The sequence below is a fragment of the Dasypus novemcinctus genome, chromosome 12 (assembly GCF_030445035.2).
Source record: "Dasypus novemcinctus isolate mDasNov1 chromosome 12, mDasNov1.1.hap2, whole genome shotgun sequence".
In the NCBI taxonomy this organism is placed as follows: domain Eukaryota; kingdom Metazoa; phylum Chordata; class Mammalia; order Cingulata; family Dasypodidae; genus Dasypus; species Dasypus novemcinctus.
Window position 1 is genome coordinate 53621357 of NC_080684.1, and position 27538 is coordinate 53648894.

A 27538-nucleotide genomic window follows, 5' to 3' on the forward strand; every position below is an offset into this window, starting at 1 on the left:
CGTCATCTTGTTGTGTCAGCTCTCCGTGTGTGTAGCGCCATTCTTGGGCAGGCTGCACTTTCTCTCGCACTGGGCAGCTCTCGTTACAGGGCGCACTCCTTGCTGTGTGGCACGGCACTCCTTGTGCGCATCAGCACTACGCATGGGCCAGCTCCACATGGGTCAAGGAAGCCCGGGGTTTGAACCATGGACCTCCCATGTGGTAGGCAGATGCCCTATCCATTGGGCCAAGTCCGCTTCCCTCTCCCCTTTCTTTTTAATTTTTTGCCTGTTTCCAAGAGACTTTATTTCCTCTCTCTCATGCACTCACTTTTCTCTTTCTCTTTTACCCCGTACTACTACTGCTACACTTAAAACTCCATTTCCCCAGAGAACGTATAATATGCTCATAACTTCAACTACTGAATCATCTACTGCTAGAGCACACTAAAAACTGTAAGGCACTTTATGATACAATAACATTTATGTTAATAACTCTCAAATTCACGTCTCCATCTTTGATTTTCCTTGATTCCTTTTGCCAAAAAGCATTTCTCATTTCAACTTAGATGACCAATTACCATTCAAAATTCTACTCCCCAACTTGCCAGATCCTATCAATGATATTTTCATCTTCCCAGTCTCAAAACCCTGAAATCATCTTTGACTATTCCTTTTCCTTCTTCCTGACATTTAATTTGTCCCCACACCTTTATGTGGTAATTTCAAATGTCTCTAACAAATACTCTCCTTCCCCAGGTTACCTTCTTTTAAAGCCTCAGTTATGACCATCAGCTTTTGGTTGGTTTTCTAAAGTTTAACAGCAATTCTTTTCAGCATATTCTTAATGGACCTTTATTACCATCAGGTCTTCCAAAGTTTCAATGTTCTTGAAAATCTAGCATTATTCCACTTATCAATCTTATTCCCTACTATTCTCCAGAACAAAATTCTGTCTTTCATAGGGACTCCCCCCTTCTTCCAATACACTTCAAACCCACTGTACAATTCCTATTCAGTTTTCGTCTACTCAGCTCCCCTAATAGCAATGTTCTTTTCCTTTCTTTCTTCATTGGTTTATTCACCAAATATTTACTAAGCACTTAGTACACTGCCAGAATTTATGATGGGCCCTTGGGAGATTAAAAAAAGACAAGGCTCCCCACATTTGAAAAGGCCCACCATGTCTCATCATAGCCATGCTTCAAAGTCCAGTTCCAAGGACCAATTCTATGAAGACTTCCTTGATCATGCCAACCTACATCCATCCCTTTCCTTTGGGTTTATGCCTGTACCATTTAATTCTACAAATCACAGACCCAAGTCTCTTTTGTAGCACACAATTTATATTACATACCAACATACAGTTTTATAGCCTTGCATGCTTAATAATTTTATCTAATGTATAGATTTCAGCTTCTGACAAGGCTATATACCTCTTTTTAGGAAGGAAGAGGCTTTACGCCATATATACACATACACATATATATATATTCCACAGGACGTACATCATTTAGTATATAGTACCAATCAAACACACTGATTGATGGAGAAAACATTAATTACCTCAAAACATAAAGACACTCTTTTAAACTTTTATCTTACTGGATTGCTAAAGAAGGAATTACATGGTTCCCTCATTAAATCAAATCTTTAAAACTATATAAGCTATATTATCTATATATTTAGTTGATACCCTTTGCCATAATTAGAAAAATAAAATTGCATAATGTAGAACAGTTCCCAGTTTTCATTGATGCCAATGTCCATCTTATTGGATTCAATCCTTATTCTTTTAAGCATTTATACAATAAACTGTATAACTAAAAATTACAATATATAGACATATGTTTGTTCCATAATAATGGGTAAGCTGATGTTCTAAATAATATATAAATGTTTATACGTACCTTCAAAAACTGCTAACAACATGTCAGGATTAGTCTTTACATCTTGAACTCCTTGCCATGGCATTACAAATGGTCCTGTGTTAACAATTCTTGAAGGATTGGCATTAGATGGATCATAAAATTTCAGAGGGAGAATGTTGAATTCAATAAGATGTATGTAGGCCAGCCATGCCAAACATCGATCACTTGTTTTAAGGTATTCAGCTACTATTGCATCATTAGCTGATTTCAATGCATTCTACATAAAATGGAAAAATAATCTGAAAGTGTTTTTAACAATGACTCCTACTCAAAATAAGACTCAAACATAAAAGCAAAGAAGAATGAAAGGGTTACATTTCTTCAGAATGGTTCTTAAATACCTTAGTCAAAATTTTGATAGCCACCTTTTTTTTTAAAGGAAAAATGCTTTAGAGATATCAATACCATACTAACATCATTTTTACTATGCTAACATTTTATGACCTAACTAAAAAAAAAGATTAAATTTACTTATACATTTTAAAATATAAAATACTCAAAATCTAAGGAGATACAAAACAAAAACCTTAAAAATAATAATAATAAAATAAAAAAGAGCAATAACATAGAAGATTTTTACTATAGACTCTTTTTTTTCCTTTTGGCAGGGGTTCTTAAGAAGAGGTCTGTGACCATAAATTGAGATTCAAAAAAGCATTCTTGTGGGGACTTGTTGGTGTGGGTGTGATATATTTATTAAATAATACTCAGTATAGGGTAGACTTAATAAGAAAGAGGTCCATGGTTTTCACCTGACCGGCAAAGGGGTCCGTGGAACAAAAAAGGTTAAGAAACCCTGCCTTCATGCAAGGGTGTCCCCCGCGTGGGGGAGCCCCACGCGCAAGGAGTGCGCCCGTGAGGAAAGCCGCCCAGCATGAAAAGAAAGAGCAGCCTGCCCAGGAATGGCGCCGCCCACACTTCCCGTGCCGCTGACTACAACAGAAGCGGAAAAAGAAACAAGACGCAGCAAATAGACACCAAGAACAGACAACCAGGGGAGGGGGGGGGGAATTAAATAAATAAATAAATCTTAAAAAAAAAAAAAAAAAGAAACCCTGCTTTTGGTATGAATCTTGAAGTTTGTTCTTTTGAGTACTTATCATTTAAACCTCATAAAAGCTCTAGAGTAGGTAGGTATTATCCCCACTAAGCAGATGAGGAAACAATGTCATGAATTTGCCCAGCACCACACAACTTACTAGGTAAGTGGCAAAGCAAGGATTCGAATCAAAAGCCTGTGTTCTTAGCATTAAACAATACTAACTATACTTGTAATGTTTTGGACTTTAAAAAAATTCTCTACAGAATGTATTTAAATTCTATAATAAATGTTTACCTGTAAAATTGCAAGTGCATTTTGGCATCTTCCAGTAAATATGTTCAGCTGAACTCTAAACAAAAGAGCCTCTAAAAGCTGAAAGGACAGAATATCTGATGTTTCCCGCTTGGCTGCTCCCATCAGAAACTCCACCATTCTCTCACAAACGTAATCCTTTTCTTCAAAGGTACTTTCTAGGTGCAGAAACTGTCCAGAGTGGTTTCATATAATTAATTTACTATAAAACCATTGATTTTTCACATTTCACTAAGAAACGGTCTCATATTAAATCTTTAATTTCTGCAAAAAGGATAATTTAAAAAATGTACTACAACCTACATTTCTGCCTCTAACACAAATTGGGAAATAGAATCAGACGAAAATTAAAAGAATAGGTGTACCCTCATAGTCACCCCGGAAGTAATTTCACCTCTTCTCTCCCTGCATTAATAGGTAAATGGCAGCAAGACCATGGTGGATCACCAGAAGTCCATATGATTATGGTTACATACAGTTTGTGCTGCTTAGGTGGGTAAAAGTGTTAGAATTTTGAGAATATCATTTATATTAGAAAGGTGTGGAGAAATAATTTAAAAGGGTTAATCAAGAAATTAAGAACTTTAAAGACGCAACAACTTTAAGGAAAAACATTAGATCTATGAATATATACAAACTATACAATCTTGGGGTGATCAATAACATTAACTTTGGTAAAAGGCCTTCTGAACAAGAGGCTCCTTGATCATGCCAGGAGAAGGGATCAAATCAGCATCTTTGACTATCCAGATCTATTTGACACCTGAGTTTGGAGAGCAGGAGTTTGAGTGGCAAATCCATATGGGATACCATGTTATCCAAATTCATTTCGATCTGAGTATTAGTTAGTAAGTAAATGATAAATTTGATAGCAACAGAGTAATCAAAAAATGTATTTGAATCTAATATTTATTGAATTCAGGTATTAAAAGTTCAAATATTAATGAATATTTGTTTTATTTTACAATTGGATCGACTGTAAAACACTTTTAGTCTGGGTAGAAAATACATCTTTCTCTCAAAGAAAGAAATCTTTTTATTTTGGCAAGATTGGGTATTAGTATGAATTGCAGATTAGAATTTTTCCATAAGCAAAGAGAACAGATTAAATATAAGGACCAGAATGTTTTCTAGCATTAATAAAAATTTTATACAAGTACAAAAAAAATGAAAGAAAAAAAAGTTTTTCAAATATTTTCTAAAAAACGAAGCTAAAACTACTTAAGAATACATACATGGGAAATAAATAATTTTATATTTTTTCCTTACTAATAGAGTTAACAGAATTTGCCTCTACTAAATAAAGTATTTTCTACTTTGCTTTGTCTAAATAAATAACCCAGAAGTGCTGCTGCAGTTACTGGAAAATGAAAATAAAACATATGATCTATTATATTTCTATATTTAAAATGAATCAAAGAATTATGAACACACAAACACAAAGGACTATATTATTTTTTTTTTACTCACAGTCCAAAAACTTTGATAATCAGGGGCATATTCAACAGCTGTTTCACACATTTCTTGCACCTCCTCCTTGGTTCCTCTTTTTGAGAACAACCTTAGGTAATGGCACCAAATTTCTGGATTGTCTTTGTTGTTTTCCAATGCTCGAGCCAGAACATTTAAAGCAGAATCTAAAGATTCTGAACATTGCCTACATGTTTAAAGAAAAAGCAATTGTGTTAAATAGACAGCTTAAAAACATCTTTTTTAAAAAAGATTTATTTATTTCTCTCCCCTTCACCTCCCCCCACCCTGGTTGTCTGTTCTCTGTGTCTAATTTGCTGCATCTTCTTTATTCGCTTCTGTTGTTGTCAGCGGCACGGGAATCTGTGTTCCTTTTTGTTGTTGTTGTTGTGTCAGCTCTCTGTGTGTGCGGCACCATTCCTGGGCAGACTGCACTTTCTTTCCTGCTGGGCGGCTCTCCTTACGGGGTACACTCCTTGTGCATGGGGCTCCCCTACGCGGGGGACACTCCCATGTGGCACAGCACTCCTTGCACACATCAGCACTGCGTGTGAGCCAACTCCACACAGATCAAGGAGGCCCGGGGTTTGAACTGTGGACCTCCCATGTGGTAGACGGACACCCTAACCACTGGGCCAAGTCCACCACCCTAAAACACACTTTTAAATAGTAGTAATCTACTGAGTCGATTTTATTTTTTAAAATTCCATCTTCTATTAGAACCTGTCAAGAAGCTAGAATTTCCCATGACAAACGGTAATAGATTTGAATATTAAATTGCCTCTATCCATGAAAGGTCCTGATTTCTTAAAGACCCAAGAATTCTTTTTTAAGTGAATGTTCAGCAAGCACAGATAAAAGCACAGTATTATAAAACTACTAGATTATCAACTTCAAATGTGCTTTATGTCCATATTCATCAACACCTTTTATGATTTATACTGGTCTAGGAAAAGTCAACTCTCTCTCAAGGCTAGCTACTGCCAGAAAAAAATATCAAAGCTTTCAATATAATAGTTCTTTTCAACGGTCAAGGGCTTGCTATCTCTTGCAGAAGATAATTCTCTCTCATGATCCTATTCATAAAATAAGGTATAGTTCTTTTGGCCTTCACATAGTAAATGAGTCAGAAAAGAAAACACTGTAACCTGTAACTTATCCTATTAACATGGAAATGACACACAAGGAAAGTTAAATAAGCACCATATTCAGGCAGGTATTGTATATTAGCATTCTGCTGTGCTGCCTGATTTTAAAAGGTTTCACACTAACACTAAATTTTAAAATATACACATATCAGAGTCCCTGAAAAAAACCCCACACAACCCTAAATTATCATAACTTAAAAACCAGAATAATAAAATAGTTAATACTGGTCTACCTCTACTGTCAAAGAGTTGGAAAATACAATTATACAACAGGAGCTATAGGTTGTGAGATAAATTACTATCTACCTAACTTGAACGCATGTAACACCACAAGAGTATTTAGAAACACTCAGACAAGCTTTAAATCACCAATTGAAAAATTAACCTTTAATCTAATCTGTTCCACTGTTACTTTTTCATAATTCTTAGGCTGTAACAACTTGACTTAAAAAAAAAAACCAAACCAACAATTGATCCTTACATCACCTGTAATTTCCTTTTAACTACTACTTTGAATTAGCCTGCTGGAGTTAAATACTTCAGAACAATTTATTACTCACACATTGAGCCATGCATACAACTCAAGATCTAATCTTAAACTTTTTCTAATAGCTTTTGAACAATAAAGTGCTTTTGGCTTTGTCCAAAAAAACAAAGATTGCATTGATACTAGGAAGGAAACTTGATAACCACAGGTGAAATAAACCTCAAACATAAAAATATAAATGTTACAGTTTACACAAAGATTAGAAGCTGACCTACCCCTCATTTTGATTCAAGTACTTGTATGCAAGCTTGAGCCAAAGTTGTACATGAGAAGGATTTTCAAGCACACTTGCTTCTAAATTAGCAATATCATCAGTCTCATTTGTAAAGTATCTGACATCATCTGGAGTAACAACTGTATCCAAAGCTGGAACATTTATCCGGGTCTCTGGCTGGAAGGCTGGAAGGAAACCTATCATTAACTCCACACTTTCTCTAATACACAGACTCAGAAAATAATAATTGGTCTCATTTCTAAGACGATCTCAAAGTCTAAAGAGTCTATTAACCTGCTATAGCACATATGCTTTAAGATAGTGCAACTAGGGTGGAGTGGTGGGGTGGGGGAAGTGGGGGTGAATGGGGATCTCATATTTTCGAATGTAATGTTTTTTTAAAAAATGAATAAATAAAATAAAATTTAAAAAAAGATAGAGCAACTATATTTTTCATCATCCAAACCAAGACACTTCTGAGAATGAATGTGGTGCTATTAAAAATTAAACCAGGACAACAGTGTAAACTAAGACTGTCTTGAGCAAACTAGCAAGTATGGTCTTCCATCTTTAGGAGTTAAGTGATATCACCGACAATTCATATTCATTAAATTGTAAAAGAAAGTTATAATTAATGAAGACTCAAGGTTTATTGATGTATTCCTCTAAATCTAAACTAGAGAAAAAATGTTATCTTAATGTAAAAAGCACATGAGAGTATATATGTTGCATCTGAATACTTCCTAACCACAAACAATAAACAAATTATGTAAATCTGAGATTAAAATACAACACTGCACCCAACAAGATACTCATTCACACATTCTTTAGTTCATTCGTTTATTCTGAGAGACTACTGCATGCCAGGAAACAGTTTCAAAGATGAAAAAAAACAGAGCACCCACCTGAAGGAAGTACACAGGAAAAGCAGTGATTTGGGAATCAATACTACTACTCTCCCCCCAGCTCACATAATTGGCAATATTTAAGCAATCATATTTACTAAACAGTACTCCTTGCAATTACCAGGCAGAGGCCATGAATACAAAACACCCTCTAACGTAAAGGGCAGTTCTGGACTATGAAGAATTATATTGCCTAAACTGCCTAAATTGCCAATGGCATCCTATTGTAAAAAAACAAAAACTAGGCTAGGAGAGACACTAAAAGATTAGCAAAGTACTAGATAAAGCACAATTTAATAATTCTAGATCTTAAATTACATAGCTTCTTACCATACTTAATTGGTCCTGTAGACTGTTCCTCATCACTACTGAAGCTATTCTCTGAAATAGGTTTTCTACAAAACTTTGGCTTCCATTTCCTTTTATCTTTGTAGGTTGTAAATGGAGGTGCTAAAGAAGACAGGAGAAGGCTGTTAGCTGATATAACTAGTAAGTTATAGTTTTGAAGGATACCCAAACACTACTTGAAATGAACTATATTTAGCCAGAATAGATAAATATTGAGAACATAATGCCAAAAATTTTACTGTCATAAAGCAAGCCACAAGTTAGTTGAGGTGTATACACATATATACTTACTATGACCTTTACTTTCATTGATGTTGCTAACAAGCAGAACAGCCATCTGGTCCATTGACATTCGATCTTTGTTTACTCCAAAAAGTTTCTCAACATATTTTTCTGAAATAAGAACAATGCCATCTTCATAAAGAGTATTAAAAACAAACAAAAACAAACAGATTACAGGGACTAGGGTAATTGAAGAGAATGATGTAAAGAATAGTTTAAGAATTAAAGAGAAATATATGGTACTAAATCAATAATATCACCTTTTAGAAGGAAAGTTCTACATTATCTAAACTACTATTCCAAATCCTAATATACCATGCAACATATTGTATTTCTAAAATAAACTAATCAATAGGTTAAAATAAAAGCCCCAATTAGAAATGATTAAATCAAAAGACTCACTCTAGGTTGTGGTAACACTACATTTAGTAAATATCAATTCCCTAACTACTGAAAGATTTGTAGGTTAAGATTTATTGTTTGGAACAAAATCTGGGCATCAGCTTAACATTATTTGCCATGTGATCTGACAGTGATCAATACTTTCCACAATGTAAAAGTGTATAGTCTTTTCTATAGAAACTTGGTTAGTGTGATTAAGGAAGTGAGCTTTTAAATTAATTTAAATTTAAATAGCAACATATGACCAGTGGCTACAGTACTGGACAGGGAAGATCTAGATAAAGTGTCACAGGTATAGTGTTGAATTATTTTAACTATTAAAAAGCATGCACAATCAAACATAAAATTTTTAAATTGTCCCAATTCAAACTTTCACTTGGGGAAATATAAGAGGGCTTTAAAAAACCTGCTGCAGCAGCAATTTCTTCATCAGTGCTTGTCTCTGAACAACCAATCAAAGACAGATTATATGACAGAATGTCCTGGAATAGCTGTTTTCGGCTAAGCGTATAATCTTGTGTATGCTGCCTAAAATAAAATGACAGTACAGAAAAGATGATCATGTACACATCAAATCCAGACAACCAAGACTGCCTTTCAAATGATAAAATGTTCATAAATAAAAGTTACTCACCACTGACAATCATCATCATTACACGTTCCTGTCAAATCAAAACGGCAGAAACACTGATCCGGTTCAATCATATTACTGTATGATATTGAGCTTAGGGGAAGTTTTTCCTTGGTTCGATAGTAAGGACTAAATCTAAGGAGAAGAGAGATGATAGGCCCATGACATTCCATAAACTTACCTCAAAAATTTAAGAAAATGTTTTCTTTCGCAGTTAAAATTTCTATACCTTGAGCTTATTATTTATCTCATTTCTTAATACCTAAAATTAACTCTAGAAAATAGCCTGAATATCACATTGGAAGGAACAAGCTATTTTATACCCAGATCATAAAGGATTTGAAATAGAGAAAACAAAACAAGAACAAAAAACCACCCTGTGTTTTAAAAGTAGCATTTTTTTATCAAATGAAAAATTGCTAAGTACCTTATTTCTTGCACCATTACAAGACAACACAAAACACTAGGGGAAAGAAATCTATACTATGTGGCAGGTGCTTCACAATTTTATGATTAAATCACACCCATTTACAGTCTCACAACTTTTAGAAGTCTAAAAAGACAACCTCCCACAAAGTTAATCATCTGAACAATGTCTAACTCAGTTTTATGAAGGCTTGTTAATGTACTCCTTAGCCCAGGTAGTAGTATCATTAAAAACCCTCACAAGCCTAAGAATTTTCTTCAAATCACTATAACAGAACCATTCTAGAATTCAATACATTCCCCCAGTAGCCAGAAATGAGAATTTGTTAAGAATCAATAAACCCAAGTATAAGCTAAACCTCATTTATGTGGCTCAAATTTGACAAGTTAGACATCTTTATTTTTATTCTTCCTAAAAAGGACAAGTCCAGTTTTCAGTAACAACAATCCAATTTTTTCATAACCATCAAAATATTCATAAAGAACCAAGAGTAACACTGAAATTCAAATTCAATAAATCTTTCTTTCATACCTGTATGACTTAAAAACTAGAAGAGGACTATGGTAGGGTCTAAAAGGACATGGCTTCACTTCTGTTGTTTTACTTTGTGCTGTGACAAAATCTACATCCACAGAAATCTCCTGCAAAAAAACAAAATAAAAACAAAAATAATTTCATAAGGCAAATAAGGCTAAGGTGGATTTCTAGATTTTATAAAGAACATGAAGTGCTCAGTTACCTGACCATGCAAAACCTTTTCTGTAATGCCTGTGGTAGTTTTTAAAATAAGCTGTTTCAAGCTGTCAGCTTTCAAATATAATTTTTGCAATTCTCCAATTTTTAACCCAAGAAAAAGTTCTGGTTTTTCTACAGTATTTTTAGTAGGTTTGTTCAGGCATTCTTTGTTAGGTGTATCAGTGTGTTTAAGGTTAGGTTTAGTAAAAGAATTGGATTCTAAGAAGGATCTTCTTCGTTCTCTGTTTGAACCAGACAAAATTTCATCATCAACATCATTTTCCTCGGTATCCAGGGTTAATTTATCTTGAGTCAGATCATGAAGAGAGGGTTGAGGTAAAGAAAATTCAGGTTCCTCTTCCACAAGTGGAGCAATATTTTGCTGTTCCTTTGCTTTAAGGGCACGAGCTTCTTTTAATTTCTGAATTTTAACAGCATACTCATATTCGAGTTTTTGTAATCGTCTTTTTTCCAAAGCAATTAGTTCTGCTGAATGCTTTCTTGGACTTGATATTGGAGAATTGTCCAGTCTCATCATTTTGTTTGGCTGGAGGAGAAAAGAAATATAACTATTTTACATGACTGTGATTTTATAAACTACTTTTAGTAATATAATTGTGATACCCTCACAATAAAATGGATCAACAAAGAGAACAGAACAGAAATTAACATAGGTCTCCAACAGTTTTGCTAGTTAATCTATGATCTACCAAAAACAAAGTCGAGACAAAATAAATAAAAAGCAAACAAACAAAAAAATGACTCTGGATGTCATCTGAAAAAAAGCTATAATTTTATTCTCTTTGGATGTGAAGTTTTATTTATTTTAATACATCTCTAATCCTCAAAAGTACCATAAAAAACCTTATACTTTCCAAATTTAAGGTATTTCTATAAGGAACTTACTCCAAGGCGATCTTGTTCCAGTTTACGTTTTCCTATTTCTTTACTAGCCACTGCCTTTGCCCGAGCAAGCTCTTCTCCATACTTTAGAGTCAAAGCTTTCTTAATTGTAACACGTTGTTGAACTTTGTGAATCTGAAAATATAAACAATTCTGAAAATGTAAATGAAAATCTTAGGAGAGAAAATACGTTTTTACAGCCCGAAAACAGACATTTTAAAGGTTTTCAACTGAAAATAAAATTTTTCTAATATGTCCTAATGAAAAAGAATATACAGGTTACAAATATTTTTATGGTTTCATGTTTTATGAGTTTTCTTTATTTTATATAAAAGTGGGCCCACAAAAATGTATCATAAGCATGAGACAATATTTTAACTTTTAAGAAAGAACAATTACTTGTTCCTGAAGCTTCTTTAAAAATATTCTGTTGACACTGAGAATCTTCTCAGTTGCCTGAAGCTGTTCTGTGAGTTTTGTAATTTTTGTTTCAGCATTTCGAACAGATTCTTTCTTCTTAGCTTCTTGCTGCACTAAATTCTTTAAAACAGATTCATCTTTCATCAAGAGAATCCTAATTTGGAAATAACAGAATTTTATTAATGTTAGAAATGTAGTAGACTGATACCACCAGAATAAAAAATTTGCAAGGTACTTATTTTTTTAAAAACTTATATATGCTATACAAGTGGGAATATAATAGGATCAGGTATTTTTATATTCATTAATCACAAACATTCAAATTGACATTGTTGCATTTTATGAAAGCAACTATGGGTCTGGTCTTTAAAGAAAAAATCATTTAGGTTTGAAAAATGTGAACTATTTTTGAGACGCTCATAATATATATTCAATGTTTGCTGTGAATATATGTGAAGCTCTCTGCATACTGAAAAATGACCAGGCAAAACAAAACTGCCATGTTTGACTTCATTTATAATGTTCCTAATTCAAATGCAAATAAATGTCTGATAAACATAATCAAGCACATCTAATTAACTTACAAATCTCTAACTCATTTTATCCAAAGCAAGGCACAAAAGGGAAGAAGGAAGTCTCATTTGTAAAAAGTTTGAACTGAGAAGTAAAAGCAGGACAAAAACATAGATTATGGATATAATTTAGATTTTCATTTTTAAAGTACTGAATATAAATAATCGTTTTTTAAAAATGAAGGGTCTTTCTTAGAATGATACCATATCACAACAGTCACAACTACTGATAGTTAGAATGAATCACATAGAGGTTACCTGATAGGATGAAAGGAGGGGGTAGATGGAAAGAAACATAATTTTTTTAAAAGTTTTCATTTTGTTATGAAATTTAAAGAAATGTTATCTGAACGAATTAATTTCAATCTCTTACTTTTAAAACATACACAATACCATTTCTCATTGATAATTTTGGTAATTTATGATCACTACCATATTCACCTGTGAAGCAAATTTTTCAGAGCTCTAACATCAGGATATGTTTTAGCATATTGCATGCCATAATTTAACTTGTAGTATGTTTTCTTAGTAGTGCAAAAAATGATGGCACATCTTAGATGTAATGAAGTACGGTAATTAGTTCGAGATAAATAGTCAGGACTGAAGACATTTATAAACACTGTTTAAAATGTATTGTATTTTGCTTAAAAAACTTAATCTAATTTCTAATTCATAAATGGAAAACAGAACATACTTTTGCATACTTAATGTAAAGTCTTACAGGCACAATCTCCTGGAGAGTGTGTGCTGTCTTACAAAAACATTCCAGATTATATTCTTTGCCAGGATTTAGAAAAATAAAAAGCACCAAACTGACTGTAATGTTAGAAATGAGGCTGTAAACATCTACCTGTGTTCTTTAATAATTAACTGTGGATAGATAACTTTTGAATCTAATTTTTAAAATCATTAAAATTGTTTAAATATCGTTAATGGTTTTTCAACATTGTTAATTCATTACTGACTTTTCACTATCAAGGTTGAAGTTTAAGAATTTGGTATTAAAACAGGATAGGAAGAGTCTTACCATTTTCACACAGAACCTTCCCATTTTATTTGTCAACCTACAAAAGGACTTCTAGAATAAGGCTAAGAACTGTTGATGTTAATTAAAACCATTTGGTCTTCATGAAATAATGACTTCAGGGTATCTGAGGTGGAAGAATGTACATCCACAATATGATCTAATTGTTTCTATCAAACATGTATTAATACAGTCAAATGAACTTTATCATTCAACATGTGTCACCTTGTGAGGTTTAACACATAACCTCAAAACGAATATGTAATGAAAATGAAACATTTTAAAACCCCTCCTGAACAGCCCAGCAGTTTTACAAAACATTTAAGCTTATAATCATAGCTTAAACATTCACATATATTATAACACCATAATTTGACCATGTGTCTTATTCACCTATTTTCAACAATCAAGCCCACCTTTAACCATAAAGATATGCTTCCAGTGAGAATACTTCAAAAGCATGCCAGAAGATTTATAGAAAACTCTCAAAGAGTAATTCATAATTGCTTTTAACAATGGATAAATCATGTATAAATGTGAAAAGAAACAACTCTTCTTTGAAGGCACAATTTTTGTTGGTATTCTTATTGAAAAATTATATTACTTTATGTAAATGTTTAATCCAACAAAATGATGGAAAGTCCTACAAAGAATAACTAAGAATTTGTAACAATAAGTATGTTTATTAATGACATATACCACAAAACTGTACCTCTAATATAGGAACAATTAGATACATACAAGTAGTTACACAGATAGTGAAGCTCACCTATGTTTTTTAAGTTTTGCCTCTGCATCTGTAACCTGCTTAGTAACCAGTGCTATTCTGCCAATCCCATCAATTTCAACATCGGAGTTTGCTGGTGAGGACGAGCTTGTCTTCAGCTGATCCGATTTAATCAACCGTTGTTTTTCCCGACTAAAATAATCAATAAAGATGCTTTACACAGAAGAAAACAAATTTTCTTTAAAATGTATTTTATTTCATAAAATAAACTGAAAATATTAATCATATTAAAAATAATAAGCATGACCAATATGCATTCAAAGCTAATGGTGTAGAGTTCTTCTCTTTGAGTGCTTTCATCTTTTTCTAAGTTATTTATAGGTCAGTGTGCCTATAAATTTAGCTTCCCCTCCTGTGCAAGTAATAAAAATATTAACTCAGTATTTAGGATAAAACCATCATCACTCATTTGCCAATGCCAATAAACTTTACATATAGACTAAATGAAGTTGTAATACATAAATGCAACTTACTTGGCAATCTCTTCTTTTAACAATCTATATTCAATCTTCTTTTCTTCAGGCAAAGCTTCAGGTGTTCGCATAGGATCGTTTTCTTTTTCAGATTTTGGAGGTATTTTCGGTTTTGAAGCTTGCTAAACAATATTTGTAGAAAACAAGAAATTTGCTTTCAATAACCCATACTAAGATTTGTATTTTAGATCACAACCCAGTGCACATTTACATATTTAGAAATAACTGAGTATCTTCATAATTATTTTCTATTCCTTTTTTTAAAAACAATCCTGGTTAATAGCCACCAATATAATTCATATTCAACCAATCATTTCAATAGTAATAGGGATAAAAGTTGAACTTAAACCATATACTTTAATAAAAATTCATTTCTGGTCAAACAATACAATTCCAAAATAATGATAAATTTCCTTTGTAAGGGACACTATCATCCCCTCAATTTTAATATTTTGAAAAAGGGACTAGTCAATTAGAAACACAAATAAAGGGGGTATTTGATAGTTAAATCTATGTAAAAGTCCATAAACTTCGCTTTTTAGAACTCCTGACAACAGAAATACTTAAAATCGTCACTGCGTTAAAAAACTACCAGTAGGATCGGGGTAAGATGATGAATTAGGGAGCTCTAGAAATCAATCTTTCCACCATAACAACTATTAAACAGGTAGGAAATGATGAAAACTATCTTGAAACTCTAGAGGCCAGCAATACTATACAGGGAAGAGCAGGAGGAAGAGGCTGATCAAATATAGTACAGAACAGTAAATTGCTCTCTCAATGCCACAGCCACTGGTACCCATCCCTTACTCTTGTGGCAGGCTGTTGTGGGGTCTAGTCCCTGGCAAGCTCACAAATGAAAAAGAAAGGTATACAAAAATCCTCTTTCCAAGACCATGGTGGGCACAGATGATGACTGAACACGGTTTCTGATTAACAAATTTGGATCACAGGGGGCCCAGCTGAGGGCAGCCCCAGTTTCAACTGGGCCGGGACAAAGACTGCAGTGAAGACTTAAAGACACTATGTTCCCATAGGGCCGCAAGGAACAATTAGATGAAGCGCTGCCATTGATGCGAAGGCCAGAAAGCTCAGCTTTGAGGAGTCATCAAAAAAGCTCTTGGCACCCATCCTGACACCCTCTCCAGAGCACACTGCAGCTGGAGCGTGCTCCCTCCATGGGTATGGGGCACTGTTTCGTCTGGGAAAGACTGTCTTGGAAAAGTCCTCTTTGGCATACCCCTCCTCCAAGAATCTGCCCTCCAGGCAAAAGTACCTTTAGACAACAAAAAGCATGTAACAAACCACAGAGGCAGAAAATCTGGGGCAAAAGCTTGTCAGCTTCAAACACCTGGGAAAGGGAGGTCTGTCTCCTGGGAAACAGAGGGGTCAAGCAAACTCTTGTTAACAAGGGAACTCCAAAACAACTAACAAGCAAAAGCCCAGGACAAGACAGAGACCCAGTAAGACAGGGAAAACCCTGCAGAGTGCATTTGCCTTGGGCAGACTTTCCTGATAGGAAGGCTGGAGATCAAGAAAATCTCTTTCTTATCACCAGCTGGTACAAAATCAACAAACAGACATATCAGGAAATAAATCCCAGAGTTAACATTTTAAAATATTATAATATACAATGTCCAACAAGAGTACAAGACAAACAAATACATGATGCCCCATTCAAAGTATGATGAATAAAATCCACACAGCATCAATGAATAAGATGAGAATGTGGGCACTCTGAACAAAGCCTTCTGAATAATGATCTTTAAAATGCTCAAGAAGATGAAAGAGGGAAAGGGGCAGAAGGAATATTCAAAGAAATAATGACAGAGAACTTCCCAAACTGAACAAAGGACGTAAATATGCATACCCAAAAAGCCCAGAGAATACCAAACCAGTAATAAACATGAAGAAAAACATAAAGGGCAAGGACAGAGTTCTGAAAGCTGCAACAGGAAAGTAATGTGCTTGTATAAGGGAGCCCCAATTAGACGGCATGACAATTTCTTATCAGAAACCAAGCAGGCAAGAAGACAGTGGGTTGAAATAAAGTGCTGAAAGCAAATAACTGGGAAAGCGGATTTGGCTCAATGGAGACAGCATCCACCTACCACATGGGAGGCCCAAGATTCAAACCAGGGCCTCCTGACCCATGTGGTGAAGCTGGCCCACGCGCGGTGCTGATGCATGCAAGAAGTGCCATGCCAAAAAGGGGTGTCCCCCGCATAGGGGAGCCCCACAAGCAAGGAGTGCATCCTGTAAGGAGAGCCGCCCCACACACAAAAAACTGCAGCCTGCCCAAGGAGTGGGGCCACACACATGGAGAGCTGACGCAGCAAGATAATGCAACTAAAAGAGACACAGATTCCCGGTGCCGCTGACAAGAATGCAAGCAAACACAGAAGAACACACAGCGAGTGGACACAGAAAGCAGACAACTTGGGGGTGGCAGGGGAGAAATAAAATAAAATAAATCTTAAAAAAAAGAAAAAGAAAAGTCAACCTATTTCTGGTATATTGCCTTGGTAGCCTTTAGCTAACTGATACATGTTTCCATCAGACCATATATGACTGTTAGGTATTTAGGATGCTAAATTTTAACCCCACAATAACCACAAGGAAAACAGATGATAAATATATCCAGAAAGAAAAGAGAAGGCACTCAATATGATACAACACAAAAAATCAAATAAAGATAAAAGTAGACAATAATAGTAGTGAGGGAGAAAAAAATATATAAGACATTCAAAGGATAAAAAGCAAAATGGCAGAAATCTTGCATTATTAACAGCAACATTAAATGTAAGTGATTTAAACTCTCCAGTCAAAAAGCAGAAACTGGCAGAATGGATAAAAAAGCGTGATCCGTCTATATGTTGTATGCAAGAGACTCACCTTAAATTCAAAGATACAAGTAGGTTGAAAGTGAAATGATGGAAAAATACATAAATACCATTTTTTTACAAACAAAAACCAAAAAAGTGCTGGTGTAGCTAAACTGATATCAGATAAAAATAGACATTAACTCAAAAACAGTTACAGGGACAAAGTGTTATTACATACTTATAAAGGGGATAATTTAACAGGAAGATGTGACAATTATAAGTATATATGCATCTAAGAGCAGAGCCCCCAAATACAGGAAGCAAATACTGAAAGATTTAAAGGGAGACATTGACAGCTCTGTCAATAGAGTAAACAGGAGAAGTTTAATACACCACTTTTAAAAACGAATATCAATGAAGATCAATAAGGAAATATTAGACTTGAATGATACCCTAAACCAATTAGACTCAACCGACATATGCAACACTTCATCCAACAAAAAGAGAATATACATTCTTCTCAAGTTCAGATGGATCATTCTCCAGGACAGACTATATGTTGGGCCACAAAGTCTCAATAAATTCAAATAATTGAAATTACACAATATATATTCCACAATGGAATGAAACTAGAAATCAGTAACAGGGAGAAAAAGAAAATTGACAAATATGTACCAATTAAATAACCAATGGCTAAGTTAAAGAGGAAATCACAAGTGAAATTCTTTAGGCAAAAATTCTTGAGGCAAATGAAAACAAAAATACAACATACCAAAATTTATGAGATGTAGCAAAGGCAATGTTGAAAGGGAAATTTAAAGCTCTAAATGCTTACATTAAAAAGGAAGAAAGACTTCAAATCAGAGACCTAAACTCAAAATTGGAAGAACTAGAAAAACAAGAACTAAATGCAAAGCAAGCAGAAGAAAGGAAATAACAAAGATTACTACAGAGATAAATGAAATAGAAAACAAAATACAAAATCAAGAAAACCAAAAGTTGTTTCTTTAAAAAGATCAATGAAATTAACAAACTTTTATCTAGACTGACAAAAGAAAATAGAGGCGGCAAATCAAAAATAAGAAATAAAAAGGGAAACATTTTTACTGGCCCTACTGAAATAAAAAGGACTATAAAGGATACTAGGAACAACTGCACACGAATAAATTAGATAACAAATTCTTAGAAATACACAACTACCTATATTGACTCAAGAAGAAATAGAAGATCCCAAAAAACCAATTACTAGTAAAGAGTTTGAATCAGTAATGAAATCCCTTTCAACAAAAAAAGAACCAAGAACAGATGGCTTCACAGGGGAATTCTACCAAACATTTTCCAAGAAGACAACTCCAATTCTGCTCAAACTCTTCTAAAGTATTGAAGAGGAGGGAACCCTCTCTAATTCATTCTATGAGACCAACATCACCATTATACCAAATCCAGAGAAAGATACCACAAGAAAAGAAAACTATAAACCAATATCTCTTATGAAATACAGTTGCAAAAATCCTCAACGAAATAGTAGCAAACCAAATCCAACAACGTATTAGAAGAATTATATACCATGATGAAGTGAGATTTATTCCCTAGTATGCAAGGCTGGTTCAGTATAAGAAAATTAATTAATGTAATGCACATTAACAGAATGAAGGGGGAAAAAAGACACATGATCATCTCAGTTGATGCAGAAAAGACATTGGACAAAATTCAGTACCTCATGATAAAAAACAAAACAAAACGAAAAAAAACCACTTAGTACACTAGGAATAGAAGGAAATTTCCTCAACATAATTAAGGGCATAAATGAAAAATCCTGCGCTAACATTATATTCAGTGGTGAAAGACTGAAAGCTTTCTCTCTAAGATCTGGAATAGTCAAGGGTGAGCACTGTCATGACTGTTACTCAACACTGTACAAGAAGGGCTAAGCCAGAGCAATCAGGCAAGAAAATTTTTTTAAAAAGACATCCAAATCAGAAAGGAAGAAGTAAAAATTTTACTATTTGCAGATGATATGATCCTATATACAGAAAGTTTAAAAAATCCATAACAAAGCTACCAGAGCTAATCAACGAATTCAGCAAAATGGTGTGGTACAAGATCAACATGCAAAAATCAGTAGTGTTTCTATCCACAAGCAATGAACAATCAGAAGAAATCAGAAAAGAATTCCATTCACTATTACAACTAAAAAAACAAATACCTAGGAATAAATCTAACCAAGGATGTAAGGACTTACACACAGAAAATTACAAAATATTGCTACAAGAAAATAAAAAGACCTAAATAAATGGAAGAACATTCTGTGTTCATGAATTGGAAGACTAAAAATCAAGATATCAATACTACTATGTAACTTAATAGATTCAATGCACTCCCAAAGAAAATTCCAAAACCTTCTTTTGCAGAAATGGAAAAGTCAGTCATCAAATTTATGTGGAAGGGTAAGGGGTCCTGAATAGCTAAAGCCATCTTGATAAACAAGAATGAAGTAGAAGAACTGCACTTTCTGATCTTAAAAACTATTACAAAGCCACGGTAATCAAAACAACATGGTACTGGCATAAGGACAGACATACAGACCAAAAGAATTGAATTGAGAGCTCAGAAATTAACCCTCACATTTATGACGAACTGATTTTTGACAAGACTACTCAATGACTAAACCGTTTTTCAACAAATGCTGCTGGGAAAACTGATCTCCATATGAAAGAAAAAAAAGAAGAGAAGGACCCCTACCTTCCCCATATAGAAAAGTCAAGTCAAAATAGATCTATCAAAGATCTAACTTTAAGAGTTAGAAGTATCAAATTCCTAGGAGAAAACATAGGGAAGCATCTTTAAGACCTTGCATTACGTAAAGGTTTCTTAGACATTACACCAAAGCAAAAGCAAAAGACAAAAAAAAATAGATAAATGGGACCTCACCAAAATTAAAAACTTCTGTGCTTCAAAGAGCTTTATCATGAAAATAAAATCACCACCAACACAATGAAAGAAAATATTTGGAAACCATATATTCAATAAAGGTTTAATATCCAGAATATATACAGAAGTCTCAACAAAAAAGACAACCCAATTTAAAAATGAGCAAGACTTGAATAGACATCTCTCCAAAGAAAATATACAAATGGCCAGAAAGCACATAAGGATGTCCAACATCATTAGCCATTGGAGAAGTGCAAACCAAAACCACAATTATATACCATTTCAAACCCATTAGAATGGCTGCTGCTAAAAAAATGAAAAATGGGGAAGCAGATGTGGCTCAACAGATAGAGCATCCGCCTACCATACAGGAAGTCCAGGGTCTCCCGACTGTGTGGTAAGCTGGCCCACGTGCAGTGCTGATGCATGCAAGGACTGTCCTGCTATGCAGGGGTGTCCCTGACATAGGGGAGCCTCATGCGCAAGGAGTACGCCCCACAAGGAGAGCCACTCTGCGTGAGAAAAGCACAGCCTGCCCAGGAGTAGCGTAGCACACATAGAGCTGATGCAACAAAAAGAGACACAGATGCCCGGCTCTGACGAGAATGCAAGCGGACACAGAAGAACACACAGTGAATGGACACAGACAGCAGACAACTGTGTGGGGCGGAAGGGGACAGAAAATTTTTAAAATCTTAAAAAAAAAAAAAAAAAGGAAAATGAGAAGTGTTGGAAAGGATGCAGAAAAATAGGAACACTCATTCATTGCTGATGGCAATGTAAAATGGTATAGATGTTGTGGAAAACAGGATGGCAGTTCCTCAGAAAATTAAGTAGAGAACTACCACATGATCTAACAGTTCCACTACCAGGTATATATTCAAAAGAACTGAAAGAAGGGACCTGAATAGTTCTTTGCATATAGCGGCATTATTCACAATTGCCAAAAGATGGAAGCAACCCTAGTGTCCATCAACCAATGAATGATAAACAAAATGTGGTATATACATACAATGGAATTCAGCTATAAAAAGGAATGAAATCCTGTTACGCTGACAATATGGACAAACTCTGACAACATAATGTTGAGTGAAATAAGCCAGACACAAAATGACTAGCATGATCTCACTGATTTCAAATAATAAGAATATGCAAACTTAGGCTCAGAATCTCGAATATAGGTTACCAGGGAGCAGACTGGGAATAGGGAATGGTAAGTTAAGGCTTTAAATGTACAGGGTTCCTATGTGGAATAAGGGGCAATGTTTTGTAATAGATGATAGTGATGGTAGCATCACATAGTGAACTTACTTAACACTGAAATATATTTCTGAATCTGATTAAAGAATGAAATGTTAGATTTCAAAAATGGTAACAATAAAAATTTTTTAAAAATCCACGGAACTGCACTACACAGTGAATCCTAAGTTAAAATATGGACTTTAGTTGATAGTACAATTATAAAAATGTGCCATCAATTATAACAAATGTTCCAAATTAGTGCAAGTTGTTAGAATAGTGTGATATATAGGAATCTTGTATTTTATGTATAATTGTTTTGTAAACCCACAATTTTTCTAATAAAAGAAAAACCATACCTTTCAGGTCCTATTTTTAGGAAAAAATAAACTTGAATGACTACTGATAAATCATTTTTCTTTTGACCTTTAATTACTGCACTTACCTCAGCAGTTCGCCTTGCTTCTTTAATCATGGACTCCAATCCACCAAAAACACCACTTGTTGACTTGGAAGCCTCTCCATCAGATTCACTATCATCTGAATCATTGAGTGTTACAACCACTGATTTATGTTTTGGAAGCTGCAAAGATTAACACTTGTTAATCTCAAATACAAACATATCTCTAATCCTTTCTTAGCTCGACCACAATTAAGTTCATGGCCTTTGCTAAGTGACCTGATAATGTCTTCAAATTGCAATCCATAAAAATAATGGGCTCCAACTAGACAGTCTAGGATTCCTTCTGGTTATGTTACATAATTGATTTTGCCCCATTCTACCTATGCTGGTTATATGCCAATAATAAAATATAGTATTTCTTAAAGTATTTCTAGATATTACTATAATCATATTTGTCATTAAGTTCTATTTTCTCTAACTTTCTATAAGAACCATGATGCCATCTAAATTAACTTATTCACTTACAACAGAAGAAAAACTTTAACACAATTATTAAGGAAACATTTTTGTTTTTGTGGTTACATACAGAGGGTTAAGTGGCCAAAGTTGGTTCCTTAACAGAGGTAAGATTTCAGTTTGGCTTTCCTCCATTTACTTTTTCACTAAGACATTAAAAACCATTTAGAAACTGTCATTTCAATTTCCATAATAAACAAAAACAAACATTATAAATAAATTCTCCAATTACAGTATAGTAACTGGTTGGAAAAACATGAAATATACCATTTGCTAAAACTTACTCCACAAAAGATAGAAAACCAGATCAGATCAGTTTCTATAGAAATGAAAATAATGCTTCCGCCAAAACATTATAATCAAAATCTACCATTTTCAAATAAAGAAGTTTGTTGCTATCATTTCATCATTAATAAAACATAATAAATACTTATATTAATATATTAATACGTATGCATATAAAAATAAATTAGGTGGTGGTGAACAGGACAGCAAAACTTCACGCAAATTTCTCACAGGCTGTTTGAATAAAAATAGAATTAATTTTTCTGTTTGTTTTTACCGAGATTACAGTTCGTGGAAGACGAGGTCCTCTATGAAATTTTGGATTCTGTATCCTAGGCTGAGATACTGTGTTAATACTGACTATTGATAGATTGCTTCTTGGCACAGGCTGTGAATTGTTCATAACTGGAGGTGAAGGTGGATCACTATTACTTGATGTTTCCTAAATAAGGGATAGACAGGAAATATTTTTAAATAAAAATAAATTTCTTTAATCATGGGCTCCAATCTTAAGCAAATTACTATTAGACTTATCCCACTTTGCTGAAAAGTCCAATGAGTCCTAAATAAACAGTGAAAAACAGGACTACCTTTTTGAAATTAAGCTCAAGAGCACCACCTAGAGGCTCAGGAGCTAAATTACCTCTGGCTTAAAAGCTCTTTTATTCGCTAGAGATTTAAGCAGCTCTTCTCGAAGCAGCATTTCTTCCTCCTCTTCTTCATCTGCAAAAGGTGGTTTTGGAGGCTGTTCTGGGTCTTCAGGTGGGAGAGGTGGTAAAGGTGGTAATGGAGGTAGAGGTTCAAGAGAAACACACAAGCCTTCCACATAAGGCTGGCTCAATGATGGCATAGACTAGTTATTTTTTTTAAAAGAGAAGAAAAAATCAAGCTAGTTAGTTTTTCAAAAATAAGAAATAATCACAATGAAAATTTTATCAACTCCAAATATTTATCTATGGAGTAATATTAAATAAGAAAAAACAAACTCAGTTTATTATGTTAGCTGTAAGTATAAGTGAACTAAGTATACACTGTAAATCTCAATATTAACCCAGAACTCAATCTTCAACTATGAAAAAGTATTATTTTTGTAATTAAAATAAATCAACTGTATCTAAAACATTTATTAACTTCGAGGGAATTACACAAACTTGTCTAGTTCTGTTATCTCCATTTAGCATTCTAGAAGACAGAAATCAACTTTTATCTTTCCCTCTATATGACTACCTGAAAATAGAGATATTGAAAACTAAAGACACGTAATATTTATGTGAAAAATCAAAATTTAGTAACCAAAGGGAAAATGGGAATAGTCCAGAGTACCTTAAGAATTAAGTGTAGAGAAGAATCATCACTAATCTCTTTTTAAACTTTGTGAAATGGCTTATTAGAAATTATCAATAAAGGAAACTAAATTTATACAGGTCTGAGTTTTGACATGTTTTACTTCAAGAATGAGCATTTTGCTCATTCATTCTCCATTTCCCAGAAGAAAATACTTAGAGGAAGAAAGGAAAAAAGTTGTACTTTTTTTCTCTCTCTCTCTGTGCTCTAAGAATACCCTTACCACACTGTCATGACAAGGTTCACTCTTACCTACTCAGAGATAATCATTTTGATCCTAGGTCCTCAAACCTAGAAACACCTTCAGACTTTGTGATTTTTCCCTACTTCTTTTTCTGTTTTTCTTTTAATATGAGCGTGCCAGTTCTTTTAAGAGGAAAATGAGGAAAAAGAAATTAATTTCCATAAGTAATGCTTTTCTTTTGCTAGGACTTTCTAGTTAAAAATAGCTGCGTATTCCTCAAAAGAGAAGAAAAGAGAATAATTTTTGGAAGCAGCCTACTACACTTATCTCTCAATTTCCAAGAAAGAAATAATCAAAAACACTAGATAAATCCTATTCTACTAAATTCTCTGAATGGCTATTAAACTGAGAAACAAAGAAGGTAACATGCTAAATACTGAAAGAAAGCCAGTATTAGATTAAAAACTAGCTATGAAAGATCTACCAAATAAGTGTTTTGCCACAAATAATCAACTGCTAATTCTATAGATCTCATAGCTATTAATTTTGGCAAGCAATTCAGATTTTTTAAGCTTTCTTTAATCCTAGTGATTAATGCTATGCTAGTTTTTCCAAAACAAATTAGAAAAGACACAAGATAACAACAGAATTTTCTTCAAAATCATATCAAATACTAACTTACAGAAACCTGAGGAGGCGGAGGCAAAGAAATAGATGGTGCTGGGGAAAAATATCCCAATGAACATTCAGAGAAGAATGGTGGTTGCACTGGTGAAGGGGCTGTAAAAATAATTTTTGTTAGGGCTTAATAACAGAAATACTTCAAAAGGAATAACTGTTATGATATATTCAAATAAATAAAAATATATCTATGTAGAATATATATTAAATTTTAACAATCTCTGGTAAAACCTTCACCTTCCATGAGAACTACCTCCATCTTGCCCTTAAATCATCAAGAAGTCAACCATTTACTTAACATTGACATTTAGTTCCTCAAAACTCTCCACTTTGTTCCACTTTCCTCCTAAGGATAAAATCAGGGCATCAAGCAGGAAAGGCTACAAACATATTTTTAAAATAATAATAAAACCAGAAATTGCCCCAGTATCTTGTCAGAGTGGCCTAACTGAAATAAAAATGTGACATGGTGACTACATTCTTCCCTTCATGTGAGCAAAATGAGGAAACTGACTTAAAATAATGTAGAAAGCAAAGAAGACTTGGCGTGAAGAGAACTACCTACTCTATTAATAAGGTACACATTTTTCTCAAATTTTAAAACTCATATTCTAACTCTGAAATAGTTACAAAGAATGTTAAATTGTTAGTACTTTTCTTGCTTACCAACAGATAAAAGTAACTGTACACTTTACCTTCAATGATTTCTCAGACTCAGTAAAATATGGCCGATTCAAATTGTGCCCTTGCTACTCACTAACAATATAATCTGAGGGAAAATGTACTGCTTCTTTATTCCAGTTGTCTCACAAGTCAATGGGAATATTATCCAAATGCCTTATATGGGGTTGAGGAGGTCCAAATGAAATCATTTGAATAAAGAATATTTTCTCTTAAAAATATAAAGATTAGTAGTGTATATGGCAAAAAAGGTTCAAATGTGATAAAGCTAGAGGGGAGTACATTCTATTTTTTCTTCTTTGAAAAGCATAAATTAAAAAAAGCATAAATCATAAAGTTTTCTTATAGAAAAGCAGAGCATCAATACTGTTAGTTCTTGAAACTACAATGAACCACCTCCAAAAACCTGGGAATAAAAAAAATCAAAGATTGACCAAAGAGAATTAAATCATGAAATCAAATCACAATGGAATGGAAGATTATCAAATACCAGCCTGAAATAACCTGAAAATGAACACTTTGGTAAAACGCTACCCAAACAGTACGTCTTTTGTTTTGTCTCTAGTCTAAGACACATGAAAGCACGAATCTAGTTTTGGTGTGGTGTCAAAGTATGACCATGGAATATAGAAATACACTGATCATATGATACGGTCTTTCAAGTATTCCAGTTCTTGGAAAGCCAGCTGCATTCTGTAATCTGCCTCAGTTTTATGTTTTAATCAATCAAAGAAAACATCTTTCACAGCCTCCCACCCTTGGACATCAACAAAACCAAGTCTCTGGCCCTCAAAGACAGAAAAAGATTCTGGAATATACAATTTAAGTCAGGTACAACCTGGACCAGGCTTGACCAGCCTTCCAGATACCACTAATATCATTTTTCATCTCCAAATTCCTACAAAGTATTATTAACAGAAAGAGATAGGAAGCCTAAAAGCAAGGAAAAAATTGGAAAGATCTCTTTTTTTTTTTTAATAAAGCAGAAAGTATCTTAGATATAAAGATACTTAAAGAGATCAAAGTTTTGCTACTTTTTTAAGAGCAGTGCTTTCATCTTTTCCACAATCTTCACTTTCAGATCAAATAGTTATCACTATAAGCATCATTTTTTAAAGCATTTTTAACAAAGAAATACTTGCAAATAAAGGATATTGCACATGTGAGATTTGTTCCATAAGTATTTACAACACCAAATAATGTCTATGGTTATACAATCTACCACCAAATCTCACTTTTATTACACATTTCTTACAAGGTTTTGGACAGCTTGGTGATCATTATCTATTCAGTAACTGTGAATAGACAAATGTTTCAAGTTTTGGCTCTTACCTGGAGAATTGGTTTCACTATCTGTATCCATGGCAACTTCTTCATAGTTATCATACTGATAAATGCCTCCTCCATTATCAGTAGGCTGCTTATCTAAGGATCGCCTCATATCGGGATCTGAAGACTAAGTATACAACAAGGTTTTTAAGTTTCAAAGCATTTTCTGTCTTAGCTTATTTCAAAGCTAGAAATTACAAAACAATTGATAATTTCCCCATTTTGAAAATGTGAAAAAGACTTGAATAGACATTTCTCCAAGGAGGCTATACCAATGGCCTCTTGGTATATGAGGTACCAATGGCCAGTAAGTACATGAAAAGGTCAGTCATTAGTCAACAGAGAAATGCATATTAAAACCACAGTGAGATACCATTTCACACCCACTGGGAGGCTACTATTTAAAAAATGGAAAATAACAAGTGCTGGAGATAAATGGAGAAAATAGGAACCCTCAAACATTGTTCAAGGGCAAGCAAAATGGTGCAGCCACTGTGAAAAACAGTATGACAACTCCTTAGCAAGATAAGTATAGAATTACTCTATTACCCAGCAATAACACTTCTAG

At 34.0% G+C, this 27538-nt stretch overlaps 1 protein-coding gene across 1 annotated transcript in view; it reads right to left on the reverse strand.

Annotated features, from left to right (window-relative positions):
- The window catches only part of ZFC3H1 (zinc finger C3H1-type containing), a 62180-nt gene that overhangs the window by 11708 nt on the left and 22934 nt on the right, over positions 1–27538 (reverse strand). Inside the window, exons 6-24 of the mRNA XM_004462014.4 lie at positions 26974–27097; positions 24962–25059; positions 23395–23604; positions 23029–23193; positions 21993–22130; positions 14553–14674; positions 14062–14211; positions 11676–11850; positions 11280–11411; positions 10378–10920; positions 10170–10279; positions 9215–9346; positions 8987–9108; positions 8188–8289; positions 7879–7998; positions 6645–6828; positions 4735–4921; positions 3247–3435; positions 1890–2127 (exon numbers count right to left, since the gene is read on the reverse strand). Of these exons, the coding sequence (XP_004462071.1) occupies positions 1890–2127; positions 3247–3435; positions 4735–4921; positions 6645–6828; positions 7879–7998; positions 8188–8289; positions 8987–9108; positions 9215–9346; positions 10170–10279; positions 10378–10920; positions 11280–11411; positions 11676–11850; positions 14062–14211; positions 14553–14674; positions 21993–22130; positions 23029–23193; positions 23395–23604; positions 24962–25059; positions 26974–27097 (3241 nt within the window). The remainder of the gene's footprint in view (positions 1–1889; positions 2128–3246; positions 3436–4734; positions 4922–6644; positions 6829–7878; positions 7999–8187; positions 8290–8986; positions 9109–9214; positions 9347–10169; positions 10280–10377; positions 10921–11279; positions 11412–11675; positions 11851–14061; positions 14212–14552; positions 14675–21992; positions 22131–23028; positions 23194–23394; positions 23605–24961; positions 25060–26973; positions 27098–27538) is intronic.